We start from the raw sequence: 24175 nt of genomic DNA on the forward strand, positions 1-24175 counted from the left end.
GGTATGGGGATGTGATGAATTTTTTTTTACGGGGATGAATATGGGATAGCGAAACACGTCCCGCCCCGCTCCGTTGCCATCCCTAGCTACTATCCGCCCATTGACATCCCTACTTACAATGTTAATTTTTTTTATTCTTAGATTTTTTTTTCAAATATGAATTTACTTTAATATATTCAACAAATCTTTTTTAATTTTGGGAATTTTATTTTATATATTTTTATTCATTTCAATATTAAAAATGTTATTAAATATTTCGTTTACGAATTTATATAATATAATACATATATTCTTAGTGTCAATATTTGTATTACTCATATGTTTTTATTATAATTTTATATAATATATATTTTTAAATTCAAAAACTATAATAATTTAATAAAAATAATTATTGCACATAAGTGATTCTTCTCATCGAAAATAATAAGTCGATAAAAAAATTAATTAATATTCTTCACATGGGAAATGACATAATAAGATCAATCGAAAAGACAAGTACTTATTTCATTATATATACAAATGAGAGCAAACCCAATAATCAATGTTGGTCTAATATAATTATTCAAAACATTTAAATAAATAAATATAAATATATATATATATATATATATATATATATATATATATGCTAAATTATCATAAAATAACCAAAGTATTAAAATAAATATTAAAATATTTATATTCATTTTTAATTTAATTTGTTATGTAAAAAATACTCACAATATTTTTTTTCATATTTTCAATTTATGTATTAAAATTATATATTTAAAACTACACATAATTATAAAAAAATTATAAAATATATTATTAGAATTCAAAATAATTAAATTCATTTTTAATGCAAGTTAAAAAAAATAAAAAAAAAGGAAAAATTCATGTTTAGTAAAATTAAAGGTTTTAAATATTAAAAATAGAATAACTTTCTATTTGCAAATAAAATAGAAGATATAAAATATGTACAAATAATAACGTTTATCCACAACCACAAAATATGAAGTTTCTCAGTTAAAGACACAATCAACTTTAAACTTATTTTCATAGTTGAAGAAGAAACAAGTTATCAAAGTGATTCTAACTCTAATATGCCACTTCTCCAAAAGAACCGTGCATGTCATATCGATGACCATATGGACCAATACTTTTACCAAGGGTTACTAACTCCAACCAAATTGATACATATTAATTTTATAAAGACAAAAACAATATTCGTTAGGAACCAAAAGTAATATATATATATATATATATATATATATATATATATATATAGTTTTGTAAAGACAAATTACGGACAACAATAACATTAGAGAGGCCAAAATCATATTTTAGTCTTCTTTGTTTTTTTCTCTCTGACGAACAAAAACTAATGCTTGAGTTGAACTTAAGGTACTACTGTTCATCACCATCTTCTATTTACCTTCCTCTGTAAGTGAGACTAACTTTCAGGAAATGTCAAACATGGCTAAGATACCGAGTCCTGGGTCAGTAGTACTATGCATAAGTAATGGTTTAACAGTTAAATCATTCGAAGACTTCTTAGCAATATTTTAGAGAAGATCAGCAAAAACAACTAAGCATTTATCTCGAAGTTTGAATCAATTTTCTAAAATACTTGAATGATAATTTTCAGATTTCATTATGCATTTACACCTACTTTGATCCTTAAAAGACGTTCAAGATAACAGAATCATTGTTTATCTCTTCAAAAGACAATTAAAGGATACATGAATCTGATTATACCACTAGCAGTTAAAACAACTAAGGTGTCCAACTCCGGTGAAATCATAATGATTGACTATAATAGTGAATCAGTTATTATTGATCAGATTTTGGCGAAATTAATAAACCTTGCCTATATATTTACATAATTATCATTAGTCTATAATAATGCATATTTACAAACAAGAGGGCAACTAAAATATTCCAATTAGTTTACAAATTAATCCTCAAGAATCTTATATGGCCTTTCACACCATGCTACCTGACAAGAGTGAAATCATTCCCTTCAACCTGACAAGTACAAAAAGTTCTAATTAGCAAGAGAGTAAAAAAAGAAAATATAGGCTTTCATTGTATTACAAATAATAAGAACTACTCGAACAAGGAAAAATGCTGCATGGTTCAGGTTCAATGTCAAATCTAATATTCGCTAATTATGAGTGTTAAGGCTTCAGAATCACAATACACATACTCATAAAAAACTGAGGTGGAGTCTGTCTGAAGTTAAAAGTTTAAATGAAATGGCTCAGTTGCATGTGCAGCTAAAGCTAAAACTCAGGGCAACATCAATCATTAATTAATTTGAATCCATCAGTCATGAACCTTTCAAAGTTAAACTTACATCAGTTCAATTACATTCTTAAAATATATATATATATATATATATATATATATATATATATATATATATATATATCAACTCTTCCATGCATATTAACCCGAAAAAGGAAAAACGCAATGGGGATAACATGAAGCAGTAAACAGTTAGCTCGATAACCATATTCTATAAAAACTACTACTTGGAACTCAACCGTGAAACTTTCATGTGTTTTTCTATAGGTTAAGGAATAAATATCAGTGCTGCTTAGCACACTTCGAAGCAGTTTATTTTGGGGTTAATAAGCTTTAAATGAAAATATTTCTACGAGAGCTATTGAAAGAAAAATAAAATGAAGTGATCATTTCTCATGAAGTGTTGGCCAAATATGCACTTGTGTGAAAAGGTGGGATTACTATCAACCGGTGAATTCTTGTCAATAACTAAGCAAAAAAAAAAAAAAAATTGTTGAAAGGAGCATACAGAATCCATAAGTCTGTTGCAGATGAAGATCACTTTCTTTTAGCATCTATGAACATGGCTCGAGTCCAGTGCTCAACATCCTCGCTTTGCGATGGTGGGGGTGGAAAAGTGGGATGCTCAACAATATCCCACCCTTCAATAAGGCACTCATTTTTGCCGTCAGATAAATCAGTGGCGTAAAGATAACTAGCAGTAGAGCTTGGCAGATAATTTTCAATTCTCTGAAATAGGGAAAAGAATAAAATCCATTAGTGATAAACATTGATAATAAAAATGAAGATGCCCATTATATGAAAATGAAAGTTATTATTGTGCCCAGATACATTTATCCTAGGTATTGTAAGTAATAATATTGCTTATGAAAGCACTATCTTAGGGTCAGTGATTTAACTATTGTACATACAGATACAGTCCAGCTCTTCACAAACAATAGAAGTGAGTGTAACAAAGACACACTGCTCGGAGTTAGGAAGTTACTTAAAACAGTGATATTAATTATGTAGTTAGGGTATGGGCGAGGTAAGTAGAGGAATGTAACTCGAAAATACAGATGTTGATCTCTTAAAAGGGATGTCAAAATTAACTTAGAACAAACTTGTATCCACTGAATGTTGAAGTATTTCTGTTATTGAAAAAAATAATTGAAGAATTTCACCCAGAAAGTTTTATACTCGTTTTCAAGTAATTCTTAGAAATCCCCAAGCTAGACACTTGTTTTAATGGGTAAGCGATGAATCTAAGGCACTAAAGCATAAGAAATTCAATTAACACTGCCAGCTTTTTACCACAAATTAGAAGTGACGAGAGAACCTACCGTTGTGGGCACAGAGTGTGCACTTTCCAGTAAAGTGGTTGATGAAATAGCAGAATTCATACTCCATACAGATTTGTTTAATTGTTGAACTTGCTTGCATGTCCTGAATCAAAGGAAAAAGGAGAAAAAATTCAAACTCAATGCTATCTGTATCTACATCCTAAACAAGTTAACGTTGCAGCAAACTTTGCGTAAAAATCATAACGTTACTTCAAACAGAAACCCTTCAAAAGTGAGAAAGAAGCCATAAAAATAAATTCAAGAATCTGGATGGAGCTCTGACACATGCTCCCCTACACAATAGTGCCTCAGAAATTTTGAGGACCCGGGTTACTTTGTTCTTCTGACAGCCAGTTCCAACAGGAAAGAAAAGGCTATTGGAGTAGTACCATTAGAGGAAAAACAATAGAAAATAAAATAATAGAAAAATAGTTAACCGGGTTTGGACACATATAAAAGTCACTGGAAGCACCGATGAGGAGAATAGAATGCATGTATTTTAGTCATGCGAGAAGTAGAGGGAGACCAAGAAAAACATTGGTAGAAGTTGTTAAGAGCAATCTCACGCTAAACAATTCTCCGACCATTTTGTCTTTAATCAAACCAAATAAATCGAATTGTGTGATCCATGTATAAATGCTTCTTAAGACATCAAAATGCCGCTAATGGGATAAGGTTTTCGCGGTAATTAAATCATACAAAAATGCTTCATAAAATATCAAAATTATGTCAACACAAGGTTAACTTGGAAATATTTACTAATGTTTCTACAATGTATATAAAGTATCATGGATTATGTCCATTTTATGGAATATTAAATAAATACAACAATACCTAGATTGAGCCATTTTCAAGGAAAAAACAGATCGAACTTCCTTCGATGATGATAGTGTAGCCAATAACTTGGCAAATGACTCAAACGTTGATCCCTCTGATGGAGCATCCAAACATAGGGAGTTGTAACAGTAAGCTGTGATGCATGCAACACTTTTCTTTAAAAGTGAAATCCCTTTCTGCAAATCTTTATGTGTTTGAACAGAATGCGAAGAAGCTAAAGAATAGTTAAAGTTACTATTCCCAGATGAATCTGGGCGATTTCTCTTCTCAGATTCCATTGAAGCAACTCCGAAATTGCTTGAGCTTTTATCAGTAGACCATGAGTTTTCTCCAGCAGTAGAGCAATAATTTTGTCGAGGTATGAAAAGGGGATATTCATTGCTGAAAAAAAGAAATTATACCAGGTTAAAATATTCAAGTTCCTGATACTCAATCCAAATATATTTTCGACCAAAATACCTCCTTGAGGATGGACGTGCATCCCAATAAGAATCTCGTTGCCATATTCGAGAGCAAGAACCCTGAGGTAACACAAAAAAAGATAATATGCATTACGATTGCAAAATTACATTATTAATTTCCAATAAATAGGAAAATAAAAGGATAAAGTGCATCATTAAGACAACACAGATGGGTCAGCCTCAGCCATAAACAAAAATACAAATGAGAATACAAATTGGAGGACAAAAGGAGTAGGAAATGTTAGACAATTTAAACACTTAATCACATTTTGCGTACATCAAAACCCACTAATATTAGACATTAGCAAAGATATCAAGTTTGTTTTCATGTACACTCAATAGAATGTACAAAAATATGTAAAAACGATTCTCTTTTCCCAGACTCCTGTTAACTTTCAGCAAGGTGAAATCTTAAAAATCTTATAAGCATCAAACCAAAATGCTTGCATCAAATAGACAGCATTCGGAACAAGATCAATAATGTCCAAAAGAGGAATAATTTTATGCAGATAGCAGTAGCAGTGTATACAAATGAAAAGTTATAAGAGAAATCTGAATAACACTCTTGAACACTGTTATTAATTAATAAAAAATAAAGGAAATCACAAAAAATGTTACTAGTTTCACTTGTTTAACGAGTTCCACTCGTGATTTTGAATCTTTCCAATATATTTTAACCAGTAGTAGAGAGAACATTAAATTTAAAGCACATTAAAAAGTCTGCTGTTAGTATGCCTTAAGTTAAAAACATATCAACATTCAACACGTAAATTTCAATGCTATTCTAACATTCAATGGCCATCAAATTTTTGAACACGTTATTGACTTAACATTTATCTATTGCTCGGACATTACTTACCGCAAACCCTGAGTTATGAAGTGCGGGGGCAGCCAAGTTGTGAACAACAAGATTTAAAAGTTGCACCATGTATCTGCTTTGCAAGATGCAAACATGAAAATAACAGGTTACTATGTAACGAAAAATATTTTAATTTATAATTTAAGATACAATAAGGAATTTTCTAATTGACATGAATATATTACAATATTTTTTAGAACAAAAGTGTTGTCTACCCCGGATATAATTCACTTTTAAAAATGCACTATGCATGCAGATAAGACCTAACTAATACAAAAGAAAAAAATGCCTACCCCAAAGAAGCGGAAAGCTCTTCTGATGGAACAGAGTGGGGATCAAGTGCTTTGGGTAATCGTGAATTGCAAATTTGATCATATTGACCACGACGACCATCCCTTATCTCTCCCTCTACGGCCACCTGACACCAGAAGGACAAGACCACAGGAATGTTTGAAAGGGGCATAATATCAGAGCATATAACGCTATAGTTTACCTAATTCTTATTATGTGTCACAGAGTGGTAGCAATTTATTATTTCAGACCAAAAACTTATCAATTATAAAAGAGATGCCAGCATCTTAACTTTCCCCTATACAGAGTTTTTCTTAAATTTTAAGAACATTAAACAAATATTTTTATCTATTTTCTAACAATGGCTTTTGTAATGACATAACATTAGTACTGCTATTTCCTTGAGTAAATTTGTAATTCATTTCAATTAACCAAACTTTTGAAATGAATAGAAATGTTAAATTAGGAATAACGCTCTCTCTTTCACTTCACCCAGTGAAGAAACCGTGACAATATAATAGCCACACGTATTCACCCAAACCTCCTTAAATACACCATTTTTCCATGTAGTGATGACGCTGATTGTCCTAAAGTGACAACATGGTATAAAAAATGTTTGAAGAACAAATAGTGAGTTGCCAGAGCAAATATCTATGACAAATCTACAATGCATATGATTACTGTAATGAACTCAAGTCCCACTATATTCTACCCGAGTAGTAAGCACAATAACTGACAATCACAAGAGGAAATTGAACTTAATGAATCAAACACACATTCACTGAGTTAAACCAAAAAAATGTAATCATCATAGATTTATATTACCCGACGTTGTGGAAACAACTTGCATATCTGTTTTATCACCACAGACTGCTTATGGAGACGCTCAGAGGTAATTGCCACCTGCAAAATAAATTTATAAAGGTTAATTTTGAGCTTACAAGAAAAGCAACAGATACTCCATCTATGACTTTAAAAAGAAAGCATTAAGCCAATATAAATCTTTAACCTTGACATGTGATTAAATCTTAAGGAAAAACCGAACAGTTTTAAATACTCATTTTTATATCATATTATTTTACTTGGAAAACCAGTACTATCCATAAAACAAAAATACCAAATATTAAAAGCAACCACTAAAAACAGTGCTCACATGCCCTAGGCTCTGGGTGCATATAAGATTTGGGTAGAACTTCTCAAGTTGTTCCACTCGATTTTTTTCCAACTGTAAAGAAAAAAATAAATAAATCATCCAGCATCAAAATATACATTCGAATTAAACTACACCAATAATACCCATATGACCATAGCAATAGCACTGGCACAGTAAAGTCAAAAACAATAACTGAAATACCGTAGAAAGGGCAGACTCAAGTAACCCATATTTAAGTTTCAGATCAGCAGACACAGTCTCTATCTTAGCTCTTCCTGTGATGTTAACCATTACTTTAGGTTCAAATTGAAATTTGCATCTATAGAAATTTATATCGTGTACAAAGGTTTCTAACCTTGAGTAACTTGTTCGTTACTGCGACGAAGTTTCTCCTTCAACCTTGCAAGCTTTTCATTTTGAAGCACTCTCCAATTCACTTGGTCATCTCCCTTTCCCTTATCCACATTATGAACAAAACAATTAGAACAACTGAATATCAATGTCACAAGGTGCCTTGCAGAAATACAAGGTTGTAGCAGAGCGCATTAGCCGCCAATGGTATATTCCAAACTACATATTAGTCAACTATGGCCAAAGCAATAAGAAGAACCGGCACTATGATTCATGGAGGAAAAAAAAAGGGTACACTAACATAAGCATGCAGAGCAAAAGGCACAACCAGTAGAAAACAATCATGTTATTTATACCACTTACAAGTAACTTAATAGATTGGGAGCTGGAATACGAATTAAATTTTAATCTAGGGTGCATGATACAATGCCTGTCAGAGGTAACTGCAGTCAGAGAACAAAAATAACAGAATTGAGGGACAAGAAAGCAAGTGTCCAGAGAGCAGAGCTCTCCCAAGCAAGAGAGGAATTGCTCCAAATATCCACTAACAGATCCCAAGGATAATCCCAACATTCTTACAAAGGGAAAATATAACCAACACAGTCCCCTCTAACAAAATCAGCCATTCCCCAAATACCCCTCCTTTACTTACCAAACTCAAATAGAAATACCCCAAAACAAAATCCTGCTTCTTATTCTTGGGCCTATGACTATAGACCCGAACAAGCTTATTCCACCTGTAGGAATGGTTTCTATCAATACCCTGCCCAACAGAATTAGACTTGTCCTCAAGGCTGAAACCTGGAAATGTAGCTCAAATGTATGTTGCAAACTCCCAATGGGTTCCTTGACAGGTTGTGACTTCCTAAGGATGAGCCATTCTGCAAAATGGGTTGAGTCTTTGCCTCCTCACACAGCAAGCACTGCCTCTGGGGCTGGAGGTTTGCCACAGCAGATATAAGACCAGGAGACAGGACAGCTAAAGGAGATCCCTTGGTGACGGATTGCTTCAGTTAAGACATGTGAAAAATTGGGTGAATCTGAACCTGGTTGAGTAACCGCAACTTGTATGCAGTGGCTCCAACCTTAGAAAGAATTTAAAATGGTTCGTAGTAGTGGGGAGTTTGGAATTGATGCAGCAAGCCATTGAAAGTTGGCGATAGGGACAGAGCTTGACTTACACCTCTCAAGTTTAGAAGAAAAATAATTTCTCTCTTATTCAGTCTCATTACATACATTAATTGGATAATTTTAGAATTAAGCACTGCTTATTCAGGGAAACAAATCCCTAAGATTGTGGGACTGATATGCTAGTAACAAAATCGAGATAGAACCAATATATAAAGTTAAACAATAGAAATCAAATTTGAAACTTCCTAAAATATCTCGACAACACTCGATCTCCGACACCAAGTTAGCATGCTTGTTAGCATTCTTCATGGTTTGCTGAGCTCGATGGAGACAATACTTCAATTGTCACAGTTCTTCATCCCAGCAATCAAGACAGCAGCAATCGAGTCCACTGGAGTTTAACCAAGAAGGGTGGAGTATGACCAAAAACAATTTTAAAGAGTGTTGAACTTGTAGCCATAAGGGAAGAGGTGTTATACTAGAATTTGACCCAAGAGATCCACATGTACCATTTGGCTGGTTGCTCGAAGGAAAAGCAAAGCAAAAATATTAAACAGTGATTCACCACTTCCTTAGTCGATTTGTTTGTGGATAGTAGGATGTGCTCATATGCAACATGGTTCCTTGAAGGTGAAATAATTCACTCCAAAAGCTGCCCAAGAAAAAGGGGTCACTAAATGATAGACTTAGGAAAACCGTAAAATTTAGCTACCTCACGAACTAACACTTCTGCAACAAACCTTCCTGTAAAATGATGCTTTAGGGGAAGCAAATGCACTTATTTGGACAATTTGCCTACGACGACCAGTATCATCTCAAATTCATGCAAGCATGGCAGACCTGTGATGACTTGTTTGATTCCCTTCCAAAAGAAGTCGGCAGCAAGGCTATGTCTTAGTAAAACCATAATGTCCTCCAACAAATGTCACGTTATACTGTTTTAAAAGAGTGACAAAGGCTATGTCTTAGTAAAACCATAATCTCCTCCAGAAAACGTTGCATGGAGCACACTTTCAAAAACAAGAACCCATTGCAACAAGAGTAATTGGGAGTAGGAGAATTACCAATTTCTTGGGCATATCCTAGATGGAGAAGTACATATCATCCTTCACAAGCCTTCCCACAAAATCCTCTCCAGAGAAGGAGGGAAGGTCCATACATTTGGCATGCACAGTTTCATTAAAGGAGGTTAATTTTGTGTTTGAGAACTAGGAGAGGAAATGAGAATCAAGAGTCATGTTGAGCACATCTCATCAGCAATGGTCCAAACAGAGAGCGAGGGGTCAACGATAATGGAGAAAGAAGTCAAGCTTCGACTAGTGCGACTTCATCATTGCAAATTGCACAATGATGGAGGTTTCATGGGACTGGATTGCGAGCTTAAACACAGTGAGGTCAAATTCAAGTATGTCGAGAGGCTGTGACATCATTCTCATACTCAAATGCGGATAGACAAGCTTCTCTCAATGAAAGCACCAATGATACAATGTGTATCAAAGGTGCCTACACGTAGAATGAAAATAAAAAAATAGAGACAAGAAGACATATTTCCAGAGAGAAGCAAGAGAGGAATCTCTTTGCTCCAAATATCAACAAACGGATCCTAAGGATAATCCCAATATTCTTACAAAGGAAAATATAGCCAACCGCACTCCCCTCTGAAAGAATCATTCATTCCCCAAATACTCTACCTTTGCTAACCGAAACAGAATTACCCCAAAGCAGAAATATCACTAAACAATCCATCCTGCCTCTTATTCTTGGGCATATGACTATAGACCAAAATGGGTTTCTTCGACCAGCAAGAATAGTTTCTATCAATGCAAGTGAAGTCCTATATGATTGCAATACCTTTCGTTAGAAGAACTTGATAATAATATAGATGCATTAAATGCACTCTATGCAGCAATAAATTCTTCTTTTTTCTTTATGCAACATCCCAATAGTTGGATGTACTTATCTTCTTATTACACAATGTAGATTTCCTTTATTTGTCTAAATTGCAATATTGTATGAAGTAAATAGTTTTTTCAAAATTGTCAATGTTTGGCTTAGGGATTTGGTGAAGAAAAACTTGTCTCTTTGTCCAAGACTCCCTTCTAATGTGATTTGTCCTTTGTCTAAGGGACCTTTCTTATTAGATGGAAATGGTAGACATTCCTTGTAACATAGAATAAACATTTGTTTTCACCACTTCATTGTGCATATCGTTTGAGTGCATTAATGCTTAGTCAGACGTAAAATAAGACCACCAATATTTTATCGTTGTCAAACAAAATACCAGCAGGAATGATTTCTATCAATGAAAGTGAAGTCCTATATGACTGCAATAGTACAGCTAATACATCATGTACACTAGGGAATTTCTTCCTTTCCCTGCCACCATTGAATTTAAGGTCTCCTACAATTCATTGATGTATTTATTTTACTCTTTTTCATCTAACATTTGCACATACCCATACCCCTAAGCTTAAAAAATTTTGTTGCACTCCATGCATTTAAAAGAAAATTGAAGAGGATCGCATTAATTTTCAAATATCTACTAACTTAGAATCATGCGATTTAGTGTATTACAAGACAAGCCGTAATTCAGACCTTGCGGACAAGAACATCGCTTAATTTTGAGTACAAAGAATCTCGACGGTCTTTCAGCGACTTCAAGGAAGTATTATACTCATTCAACCTAAAAATATCATCAAAATGAAATAAATAAACAAATCAACCAATAAAATACACGAAACGCAATAACATAAAAATTGCACTAAAGAAAACCTGTAGTTAACACAGATAAAACAAATAGAAGCTTGATTCGAATTATCGCATATGGCACAGTTACTCGTTTTCCTCGTCATCTTCAGCTTCTCACGAAGAACAGTGTGTCCTGTCGAATGGCGTGGATTTCTCAAATTAGCTAAAGAAACTACGAAGGAACTGCAGTTTTGCGTTGGATAAGGTTAATTATAGGTTTGGGAAATGAATTGACCATGAAGAAATGTAGTGAGTGAGAAAAAACGAAGGGAAAGTCAAACTTCGAAAACCCTAACACGAAGAGATATGAAGAGGAGAATGGCGGAAGCAATGGCCGCGCACCAGCTCGTAATCACATCTCCGTTTTCAGTTGTAAATATAGCAAGATAAGATCTAATTCGGTTTTTGTTTTCATTAATTAATCAAAACGGAGAAGAAAGAAATTATTGGTATTTTTATTTTAAAATTAAAATTATATATTAATATGTTAATTTGACACTATTTATAAAGTCACATCTCCTTTTTCAGTTGTAAATATAGCAAGATAAGATCTAATTGGCTTTTTCTTTTAATTAATTCATCAAAACGAAGGAGAAAGAGATTATTAGTACTTTTATTTTAACATTATATATATATATATATATATATATATATATATATATATATATATATATATATATATATATATATATATATATATATTAATTTTGACACTATTTATAAAAACAAGGACATATGAAATTATCATAGTATCTTCAAAATAAATTATTTTCCATCCACAAATTGTTTTCTTAAAATCATAAGAAACATGAATGATAGAGATAAAACTTTCTTTTAAAATTTTCTATGAAAAAGTTTAATCCTCTATCAAAAGTACTTTTGAGAAGTTTCTATTATGAATTAATGATTAATGATACAAATACTCATACGATGATATTATTTTGTATTAATTATTTGATTTGTATCCTTAAATAGGACTCTTCCTAGTAGTAAAAAGAAGTTGTTCCATATTCTCTCATTCTCTATTTTTTTTCTTCTATTCTTCTCTATGTTATTAGCTTTATTTTATAACACGTTATCAGCACGATTCTTCAACCAACTAAGGACTAGTGGAAGTTTTTTTCTCTTCAAGGACAATGTTCTGCATATCGCAATCTAGGCTCTTGTTAATCCTTTATTCATTTACAAATTTTTTCTTATATTTTTAATTTTGAAATAAGAATTGTTTGACTTTATCAATTTTCTTCTTCATCTTATTATTATTATTTTATTATGATGGTGATTATTATTATTATTACTATTATTATTATTATTATTTTATGTGCTAGTTCTAAACACGCGAAAATTGCAAAATTTGAATTTGTGACCCTTGATATTACAAGGAAGAATTACTTATATTGGATATTAAATATTAAATGTTGAAATACATTTAGATGTCATGGGTCTTGGTGATACCATTAAAGAATAAAGATGACAAATAAACCCACCCTAGTGGGTATTGTCCGAACCCATCCCCGTTTTGATGGGAATCCCCGCATTGATGGGATATGGGTATGGGTATGAGGAATCCCTGATTTTGTCAATTGGGTATGGGGATGGAGATGCGGATGTACATATCCCCGCCATAATATTCGTCCCTGTCATATCTCCATCCTCGTTTAAATTATTAAAATATTCACAATTAATTAAGTAACCCTATATATATATATATATATATACACTTTCTACTTTTTATTTCTTTTAATTATTTGGTTTGTTATAAAACTCATTTGCATCTCCAATATATTTTTTATCTTATCATAACCTTTATGTAATTATGTTAAAATGATGTATGTTAATTAAAAAAAATTATTTCTAACATTTGATTATTTCTATTATTTTTTAATATTTTTATTTATTGTATATTTTTCTTTCACATGAGAATGTTTAATACTCTCAGTTTAAATTTTTAATAACATAAACATTTCATTTACTAGGTAATATAAAAAAAATTACTTATTATTATTATTATTAATTTTTGTTTCATTTGAAGAACTTTTTTTTCGCTAAAATTTTTTTTGTTATTTCTCAACCATTAAGTATATATGTTGATATTTGAATTTTTTTCTTAGATCTCTAAGATATTTTTCATCTTATCATACCCTTAATTATACATTTATTTTCCTTTGTGGGATTCATTTTAATAGTCTCCAAATTGTTTATAAGACACACATTTATTAATTTTTTAATATTTTTATTTTTTGTTTATTTTCATCATGTAGAATACTATTTCGATATATTTTATCTAATTATTTTTTATTTTCTAACTTATTACAATCATACTTTAATTTTTTTCACTATAATTGTATACATAATTTTTATTTACTACAATATAAAAATTTAATGTAATTGTTATGAATATTTTTTTATCACCATCCAACATATATTGGAATTCAAAAGATACAAGATCTATGTTCAAATTTTATTATTATGTTTATTATTTATTATTTGCGTCATTTTTTATCAAGTGATGTATAACTTTTATTAGTGTATAAAAAAGAGATTCATTATAATTTAAAAATTTGAAGTAAACAAACATTTAAAATATATTTTAATTTGAATATTTTTTTTTTTGCCTTTTATTTTTTTTTAAATAATTTTAAATTTTATCAACTAGGTTTCATTAATGTTCGTAAATTTAATAAATATTTTGGTTCTCATAAAATTTTATTTGGTAGTCTAATATAAAATGTAAACAATTTTAATTTATTTCAAAGTATTTGATATCGAAGAAACAACCATCCTCCTAATATTGAATATTCGATAATATTATGTTTCCTTTACCATAATTTTTTATTATTTTATAAAAATTAATTAAAATTGATATTAAAGTAGTAAGAAAACAAGTACGGGTATGGGTACGAGATTATACCTGTTATCCGGTGGGGATGGGGATGAGACAAAAGTTTGATATCCGTTGGGTTTGGGTATGAGGATGGGGATGATTTTTTTTTACAGGGATGGGTATGGGATAGCGAAACTTGTGCCCGCCCCACCCCATTGCCATCCCTATTAAAGAAAGAAATAAAGCATCTGAGCAACATTTGATTTATATTTTCATGATTGTGATATTGATTATGGACATGGTTATAAAGGAAATTTCAAAGGCAAATTTTGTCACCAAAAGTGACACAATAATGTAAAAAAGGGGAAAGAAAAATGTGAAAATGTTGCAAATAAGAAGAAAGTATATGTTATCATTACCATGGTAAAGACCATTTGAGTTGTACTTGTCGTACACCAAAGCATCTTACAAATAATGAGAAGAACATAGAAACACACTTTGCTTATGAAGATGGTGATTCTTATCATGGCCATATGGATGCTACTCATCTTGATATTATTATTTTCTTTGCTAAATCAAATGAAAGCATTGATCACCTTATTGGTTATGAGAGTGTTAAAAAAATGATTTTCTCATATTGATATTTAAGTTTATATGAAGAATGAATGTTGGCATTAGCACCAATGATGAGGATATGTCTTATTGATAGTGCAACAACTCATACAATTTTCAAGAGTAATAATTTTGGTTTAATTATGCCTTTGGTCAATGTTAGTATTATTTTGAGATTTTGACTCCAAAATGGGGACCAAAGGCATAATTAAACCATAAATTTTTCTCTTGTTTAGTAATGCAAGAAGTCAATGTTAGTATTATTTCTGGTACTACAAATGTAATTGAAGGCTCTAAAAGAGCTATTGTAATTCTACCCATAGGTACAAGATTGCATATTAAAAATGCATTTTATTCTCCTAAGTCTAATAAAAACTTATTAAGTTTCAAGGATATTTGTCTAAATGGATATCATATTGAGACAAATAATGAAGGAGATATTGAATATCTTTATATCACTTGAATTGAGTCGAATATAAAATGTGTATTGGAGAAATTATTAGCCTTATCTTATGGCTTATAATACACATATAGTAATGCAATTGAGACGCATGTCATTGTAAGCTAGAAGCTTACTAATAGAAATGAATTTCTTGTTTGGCATGATCGGTTGGGTCATCCTAGATATATCATGACGCGAAAAGTAGTTGAAAAACTTATATGGACACTCACTTAATAGTCAAGAAACTTCTTCAGACCAATGAGTTCTCATGTACTATACGTTCACAAAAGTTGATAATAAGACCATCACCATAAAAATTAGAAATGAGTTAATCTCATTTTCAAAACGAATAAATGGTGATATTTATTGTTCAATACACCTACCATGTGGGTCATTTATATATTTCATGGTTTTAATTGATGCATCAACTAGATGGTCACATATTTGTTTATTATCAACTCGCAATCAAGTATTTGCAAAGTTATTAGTACAGTTAAGAGCTCATTTCCCAGATTATCTAATTAAGAAATTTTGTTTTGATAATACTGGTGAAATTACATCTCATGTTTTTCATGAGTATTGTATATCAATTGGAATTAAAGTTGAGCATCCAGTAGCACATGTTCATACTCAAAATAGACTTGCGAAATCATTACTAAAACGTCTAAAATTGGTTACAAGACCATTACTTATGAGAGCTAATCTTCCAATGGCTATTTGGAGATATGCAATTTTGCATGTTGCATTATTGATTCGCATCAAGTCAACAAGTTGTCACAAATACTCTATTATGCAATTGGTTTTTGGTCAGTGACCTAATATTCTCATGTAAGAATTTTTAGGTGTGGTGTATATGTTTTCCCCACCAAAAGAGACTATGATGGGTCCTGAGAGACAATTGAGAATATATGTTGGATATGATTCTCCCTCAATAATGAAATATCTTGAACTACCAACAAAAAACTTATTTACAATTCGAGTTTTCGATTGTCACTTTGATGAATAAGTTTTTCCAACATTAGGGGAGAAAGAAAACAATTGGAAAAATGTATTGGTTGGAGTAAATTATCATTATCTCGTCTTGATCCTCGTACAAAAGAATGTGAATTAGAAGTTTCAAAGGATAATTCATTTTCAAAATTAGTCAATCAATTACCTTATGTTTTACTGACAAAAAAAATGGTAACTAATACCAGTTGTTAATGCTTAGAAGATAATTGATATTGATTCATAACACGCTTGAAGCGTGGTAGGTTAGTTAGTTCCAAAGACACACTTGAAGCGTGGTAGGCCTATTGGTTCTAAAGATAAAAACTCTTGAATGGGAAATGGAGCTAAAATGCAAGATGACCTAAATGAAAAGGTGTAAATCCCAAAATATTCATTTGACATAATTAATGATTCGGTTCCAGAAGAACCTCAGGTACCTAAAATTGTTGAAAATGATGAGATCTCAGTAAATTATGTAATGAATCATATAATATGGAACCAAAATGAAGTCAACATTGACGAAACTTTTACATATAATATAACGATGAATATTATGAATGATAATGAGGATTAATAACCAATGATCATTGAAGATTGTCGACAAAGACATGATTGGCCAAAACGAAATATGCAAATTAGCATAATTAGATTTGCTTGCTAAACAAAAGGTTTTTGGACCTATGGTTCGCACACCTGAAGGTGTGAAATCCGTTGGGTACATATGGATTTTGCGCAAAAATCAAATTAAGAATGATGAAATTGTTAGATACAAAGCACAATTGGTTGCTCAAGGTTTTCCACAAAACCTGATATTGATTTTTGAAAAGACATATTCTCTGATATTGGATGCAACAACATTGCAATATTTGATTATCCTAGTTGCACAACAAAGTTTGCATTTACATCTAATGGATGAAGTTACAACTGATTTGTACGGTTCTCTTGAGAATCATATCTATATGAAAATCCATGGAGGATTTTATTTGCCCAACAAGGCAAATTCTAAAGAGGGTTATTCAATAAAATTGAACAAGTCTTTCTATTGATTAAAGCAATAAGGACTTGTGTGGTGTAATCATTTTATTGAGTACTTAATAAAAGAAAGATATAGAAATGATCCTATGTGTTCTTGTATTTATATGAAAAGATCCAAAAATGAATTTGCCATAATTATTGTTTATGTAAATGACATAAACATCGTTGGAACTCCTAATAAGCTCACAAAGACAAATGATTGCTTAAAAAAAGAATTTGAAATGAAGGATCTTGAAAAGGCAAAATTTTTATTTGAGATTACAAATTAAGTATTTAAATAAAGGTGTTTTTTATACATCAAGAGACTTATATAATTAAGGTGAGTAAAATGTTCTAAATGGACAAGTCTCACACTTCCATTATGCATTTTAATAGTTGTGAGGTCGTTAGAAACCTTTAATTGAATTCCTAATTTTTAGTCAATTTTAATTTTTTATTGACTTTTATTTGTTTTTTTATTAAATGGGTGATATAGATATTAAGTACTTGATATTATTGTTATCTTGAGGAATAATTTTTAGTTGACATCGTTGTTATTTTTACAAGTAATTTTATTAATTGTAAAATTATAAAATTATAAAATTATAAAATTATACTACGCCAAATTTGGCAATAGACAACGTTATTTTTTTCTTAATAGATAGTGCTTTTTAGGTGCTATCTATTGGAGCGGTATCTATTAATAGACAGCGCTTGTAAAAAAGTGTTGTCTAATGACACTTGATAGATAGCGCTTGTCTAAACAAGCGGTATCTATATATTTTTTAATAGATAGCACTTTCTTTAGAAAATGTTGTCTATGAGAGTAGTTTTTCATCAATAGGTAGCGCTTTTTCAATTCATTAGTAGATAGCGCTTGTTCAAACAAACATTGTCTATTTTTCATTAATGGATAACACTTTTTCAATTCATCAATAGATAACATTTTTTAAAACAAGCGATGTGTATTGGTTTGATTATTGTTTATTATAATTTATTTAATTTTTTGTTCATTCTATTCTTCGACTCACATGCCTGTATAAAGACTTCGAATGAAATCAAGCAAAAATGAAATGAAAGGGCATTGAAATTCTTACATAGTTACACAAAAAAACTTAATGATGTTTATATATTTTTAAAAAAGTATAATATTACATGAAAGAAATTAGCAAAACTAATATTTGTAGTACTCATCCATCGTGTTCCATTTTTGCTAAACTGTGGGGCCAAAACATTATTCCTAACTATCCCTATTTTGTTATATAAGGAATTATACAACTAACCTATAAACATTTACTAATGAGATAAAAACACCAATCTTCCCTGACTTCAATGATTTGATTGTCAGAATATTGTTGACATCTGCAACTAGGAAAATACTACAACAAAGAAAAATAAAACAAAATTAGTCAATCAAAATCCTACGACAAATGAATAATACATATAATTAAGATAACTTACATCTATTGGAATTGTCCCTCATTCACAATATGTGACAATTTCCTTCATATATCGACAAATGTAATACCCACAATCATGGCCGTTGGATCGTTTTGGACACTAGAAAACATCAATACAATTGGCATTAACCTTCAAATAAAACAACATCATTTGATCTTCAAATACACAATTGTAATCTACCTTAATTGGTGTCCATTTGATATTGCATAACTTAGACTTTGAAACCATAGACCCTCTTTGAGCTCGGTAGGTTTGTATAACCCTTGTTAATAATAAAAATGAAGCATACATAAGTAAAACAAATATATATACAAAAAGTATACATATATATATATATGTGTGTGTGTGTGTGTGAATCACATTAAGAAGATTCTTACATGTCAAACAACTTCTTCAAATCTTGCCTCATATTAATGTCTTTCGCCAATGGGTCAAGATAATAAATTATCTCCATTTTAAGATTGATTCCGAGCAAGACCTAATGTTGGCTAAAATTGAAAATGCATCAACAAAATTAGATTTTGTGCATCTAACTTTGAAAATAATACATTATTGATAAAGTTAGGAAAAAAAGTATTACCTGTATTGATAGGAGCAAGAACAAACTTATTAATCACCCCATTGTCAAGAAATATACTCACTATTTTTTGCATTCTCTCTTTCATTGGTAGTTCATGTGTTGTTATTTGGGGTGATAAAAAGAAGAATCCCTTATGATTTGGCTTAATGAAATTTTGATATAGGTACCTTACAAAAGAAAGATATAAGAATTAAAAGTTGGTAAAATCATAAAATTTACTCACCAAAGATTAAAGTCAATTATAAAAAAGTAGTATATTGTACCCGATATATATAGAAATTGTAGTTGCAACAAGCCATGCATAGTCAATAATTCTCCAATAATTTCTGCATTAATGATTTCTTTATGTTCATCAAAACCAAATATGTCTTTCTCTATTTCTATTGGGGAAAGTGACTCTGTAGGCTTTAATTTCATATATGAAGAGAGGTAGTTGCACCATTGAATAATTTTAACACCGCTGATAGTCTTGTGAAACTAGTACAACCATTATACAATGGTGTTTTTGCATCCATTGTCAACTTGTCAAACATTTGAGGACAATCTCGCATATCCTCTTCAATAATGTTTGCAATCTCCTCAACTTGGTCAAAGTCATATGTTGTGTCAGTCTCTTGTGGTGCATAACTTGTGCTATCATGCTCATTATGTGCTATATCATTTTTTTGATTTTCACCATGTTTGGTCCAACATGAATAACTTTTATCAATTCCGTTGCATACTAAATGTGCTTCTAACTCATCTACGTTCACTACCCTTGAATGACAACACTTCAAGCAAGGACAAATAATTCTACTAGGGTTTTTTGCATGCTCAACTACAAATCTACGAAACTCTTTCACCCCATCTTCATATTCTTTTGATAATCGACTAGCAAACATCCATTTCCGATCCATATTTTCTTTGAGCTATCATGTTAGTTACTATAATATTAGCTATATAGAAGTCAAGATACAATATAATAATAATAATAAGATTCTTATTCCTAATCTAATAATTTAAATTTCTAAAACATAAAGCTAAGGAAAATTCACATGCATACATATATTCTTCAAACTAACACCATTTCCAATAAGAATCTATAAAATAATATTCATGTTACCTCAACCAATTACATGGGCTTATTAATGATAATCCACCATCCAATTTTAGCATGCCAGAAGTTCTAGATAAGCCATTTGAGGTGCTTGTTTCTGTACCCAGTTAGTTAGTTGATCTTAGGATTTCCAGATAGCAACTCCACGTCATTCATTAAGAATAACCTAACTCTGCTGTGTTTCATTCAGAGAAAAAAAAAAGAAACAATAGAAATAAGTTGATTGAAGTCAAATAGACAAGAAATAAAATTAATTGTATAGTTGTTTGGTAGATAGACATTAGTGAAAATAGAATAAGAGATTCTTTGAAAGTTGTGAATTGATTGATTTATATAACGTATATAAAAAAAATTATCATTTTCACCCCGATATAACCAATAGTGCCCGTTGAATATGCACGGTGACATGAAGAATAGCATTGCCATTTTAAATTCAAAACATATACACTAAAATACTTCTCAAACCAGCGAGACCCACAACACATGTTCTTCTGTCTCACATCCAATATAATTTCTTTGAAATCTTAATCGTTATAAGTTAATTTGTGTTCTTTCATCTTCCAAAACAATTACAGTATTTATTTGTGCACACACAAACAAGTCCATCATTTGTATTTGTATCCCCATATTTTAAATGCTTTTTTTATATATATTTCATGCACATTGTTGTGACTGTGATAATTAAGGAAAATAGAAAGAGGTAAATTAATGTTAAGGAAATTGGGTAGGACTAATACTAAATTTTGAAGTAGTAGACTTAAACAAGGATAGATATATATGTATATGCAACAAAGTTTTTTCTGCATAAGTACATCTAGTGCTACAGTGCGAAGAAATGACAATAAAGAGTTCTACTTTCTAAGATCTTGTTAATGCGAATGAAAATACAATTTAGATGGGAAGATTTATTTCATTGACTGGTTTCTACCTATATCTGAAGGCAAGGTGATACAGGTCCAATAATGATAAATCAGGAAGGGGATGGTCAGATGTGAAGCCATACTGTTTGATACAGAGCTTAACAAGGTAAGTTATGGGTCAACGGGGAGAAATTCTATATATTTTCACTCTTATTTTTCAATTCATTTTATATATTTTCACTCTCTTATTTTTCAATTCATTTTATATATTTTCACTCTCTTATTTTTCAATTCATTTTATATTTCTCTGCCCCCGGATTGTGGTGAGTTATGGGTCAATGGGGGAGAAGATATGAAAGATAATTTGTCTATATAATACAAAAAAAACATTTATTTATTATTACAAGAAAGTTCTGGCAAGTGGCCCATCCAAACTTGGCGTATAGTGTTATTTCTACAAAACCAAACTTTTTTATGTAAATAAACAATGTTGGAAAGTGAGATTGGAGGTTCAGCAATTGGCTCACAATTTTTTTATTCAGAAACTTATTGAACATTGAATTTAACGTAAACTTTTAAATATATGAGATAAGGTTATATCAACTTCAATGATCAATATAATATATATCAATCATAATGTACATTAAAGTGATGAAAAAACTCGTATTTATCTAATACAAAAATAAAAAAATAGATATGATATATTATACTCACATTATTTATGAAAAAATATATATCATCAACACATACAATGATCAATATAATATATCAATCATAATGTACATTAAAGTGATGAAAAAACTCGTATTTATCTAATAAAAAAATAAAAAAATAGATATGATATATTATACTCACATTATTTATGAAAAAATATATATCATCAACGCATATTATATAATATTATATAATTACTTGTTTACAAAGCATACTTCATAAATAACATAGAATCCACTATTTCTAAATATCATCAACGCATATTATATAATTACTTGTTTAAAAAGCATACTTCATAAATAGCATAGAATCCACTATTTCTAAATATCATCAACGCATATTATATAATTACTTGTTTAAAAAGCATTCTGGCTAGATCCAATATTCGTACTCTTTAGCAAGGTAATGTTTCACCTACTTTGGTACTCTTACTGAGCTTGGTTAATTCCCAACCACGAGGGAGTAAAGATGAATGCTCTTCCTACAACAATTGCATAAGGGCATCAGTACCATTCCACCAATCTTTGTTATCACTACACAGAAAACTAGTCAATACTTTCAAAGGACAACATTAATGCATGAAGGAACATTTCCTACATGTTTATATTTAATGGATTCTAAACAGAAGTATTCACATCAAGAATCAAATGTTGCATCTATTGAATTATTTATATCATTGCGTGAAGAGAAAAGTGGATTAGAGAGACAAAGAAGATGAACTTGACGACAAGCAAATGTATTAAGATAGTTATGGCCTAATTCAATGTTCTGGTTGAAATACTTACCCACTCACCCGAATAACATAAACATACTGAAGAAATGGAGAAGTATAAAAGCGGAAAGGCACATTGAGTGTGGCATTAAGCTAACAACACAAGTTATAATCTCTTCCCCGCAACTGTAACCTTATTATTCAAGCACACTGCACCATTCCCTCAGGTTCAAGTTTCCTCATCATCAACATTATCCGAAGACACCCTTTTGCATCTTCCTACACACACAAAACACAATTTTCAGATAAGAAGAACATAGAAAGATCTCTTGCTAATCAAATATTACATGCCAATGATGCCATCAAAATTCATCTGTGTCTGATTCATGAGCATGGTCCTCAGAGAAGTTGAATACCAAGAACAAAAGATTTCTCAAGAAACTCACTCTGTTTATTAGTCTATTTCTTCTTCTGCCACAACCTTCACCTTTACAACAAAGATAGCTACATTTTTTCTGTATATAAATATAACCAACGCATTTTAGACTCTAACCACCAAAGATTCATTTTACATCAACAACCATCATGAGGCTTATTGTTTTCTCTCTAACTCTTGTCCTCATAACAATTGAGAAAGCAAAATCAATAAGCAGAGCAAATTTCCCAAAAGAGTTTATATTTGGAACTGCTTCTTCAGCTCACCAGGTATGCATTTCAGGTTTCCTTCTGTTATTCAGCTCACAAAACTTAGACCAAGTTATACAAACCTTTTTCATTTTAATTTTCATTTATCTGTTTTCCAAAAATTCTAGTTTCATCTGCATAATTCATGTTAAACCTTAATACAAACTTTTACTTCAAATTCTAATTGAAATGACAGTTTAAGAAAGAAGGTAAACGTTTTCTGTCACAGTTTGAGGGAGCTGCAGATGAAGGAAACAAAGGAGATAGCATATGGGATACTTTCTCAAGGATACCAGGTAGTGATGAAATTTCAAACTGCAGAAAATAAGAACACACCAAAATCAAAATCAGTAAAAGGGAAGTTTCTGATTTCTCTGGCTCTACATTATGATGATAGGGAGAATCGTGGATTTCAGTAACGCAGACATGGCAGTGGATCAATACCACCAATTTCAAGTGAACTAAGAAGTAACATTTGTTGACTTCAACTTCACTCTACCCACATTAGTTGCTTCAATTTTTCTTTCTCTACCCTTTTTGGTGCATGTGGTCATTATCCATGTTGAAATGCCTAGGATTAGAATATTGTATAAATGGTAAACAATTCGAACGATCACCGCCATGTTTATGACGATGATAACGTTTCACCAACCTCGCGGAATAGAGAATCAGCGTAATGGACCTTACCACATTCCTACCAGCATTTTGGTAGAATGCTTAATATCTTTGAATTCAGAATGCAGT

The 24175-nt window shown here is 31.0% G+C and overlaps 1 protein-coding gene across 2 annotated transcripts; it reads right to left on the reverse strand.

Annotated features, from left to right (window-relative positions):
* Positions 1–1788: 1788 nt before the first annotated feature.
* LOC114194578 (DNA-directed RNA polymerase II protein) lies at positions 1789–11867 on the reverse strand. 2 transcript variants are annotated; one of them, XM_028084908.2, is made up of 14 exons: positions 11678–11867; positions 11467–11575; positions 11290–11377; positions 7568–7667; positions 7414–7487; positions 7213–7284; positions 6885–6962; positions 6062–6186; positions 5769–5841; positions 4908–4969; positions 4446–4829; positions 3612–3714; positions 2798–3018; positions 1789–2007 (listed from the first exon to the last, which is right to left on the reverse strand). In XM_028084908.2, the coding sequence occupies exons 2-13, from the start codon at positions 11544–11546 to the stop codon at positions 2827–2829; spliced, it is 1431 nt and encodes a 476-aa protein (XP_027940709.1). In that variant the 5' UTR covers positions 11547–11575; positions 11678–11867; the 3' UTR covers positions 1789–2007; positions 2798–2826. The 2 variants fall into 2 exon arrangements, with proteins under 2 accessions (XP_027940709.1, XP_085521842.1); XM_085665716.1 differs by having other exon boundaries at positions 11467–11826.
* Between the last annotated feature and the right edge of the window lie 12308 nt (positions 11868–24175).

The sequence above is a fragment of the Vigna unguiculata genome, chromosome 8, assembly GCF_037176805.1.
Source record: "Vigna unguiculata cultivar grain cowpea cultivar isolate G323 ecotype 2 chromosome 8, ASM3717680v1, whole genome shotgun sequence".
In the NCBI taxonomy this organism is placed as follows: domain Eukaryota; kingdom Viridiplantae; phylum Streptophyta; class Magnoliopsida; order Fabales; family Fabaceae; genus Vigna; species Vigna unguiculata.

What these genes read in the sequence shown, in the direction of transcription:
- LOC114194578 (XM_028084908.2), bottom strand. Translation starts at nt 11,546, where the DNA reads ATGACGAGGAAAACGAGTAACTGTGCCATATGCGATAATTCGAATCAA. An exon ending in GCGATGTTCTTGTCCGCAAG is followed by an intron (nt 7,668 to 11,289) that starts GTCTGAATTACG and finishes AATGTGGATAAG; the next exon opens with GGAAAGGGAGATGACCAAGT. An exon ending in TTGAGTCTGCCCTTTCTACG is followed by an intron (nt 7,285 to 7,413) that starts GTATTTCAGTTA and finishes TTTTCTTTACAG; the next exon opens with TTGGAAAAAAATCGAGTGGA.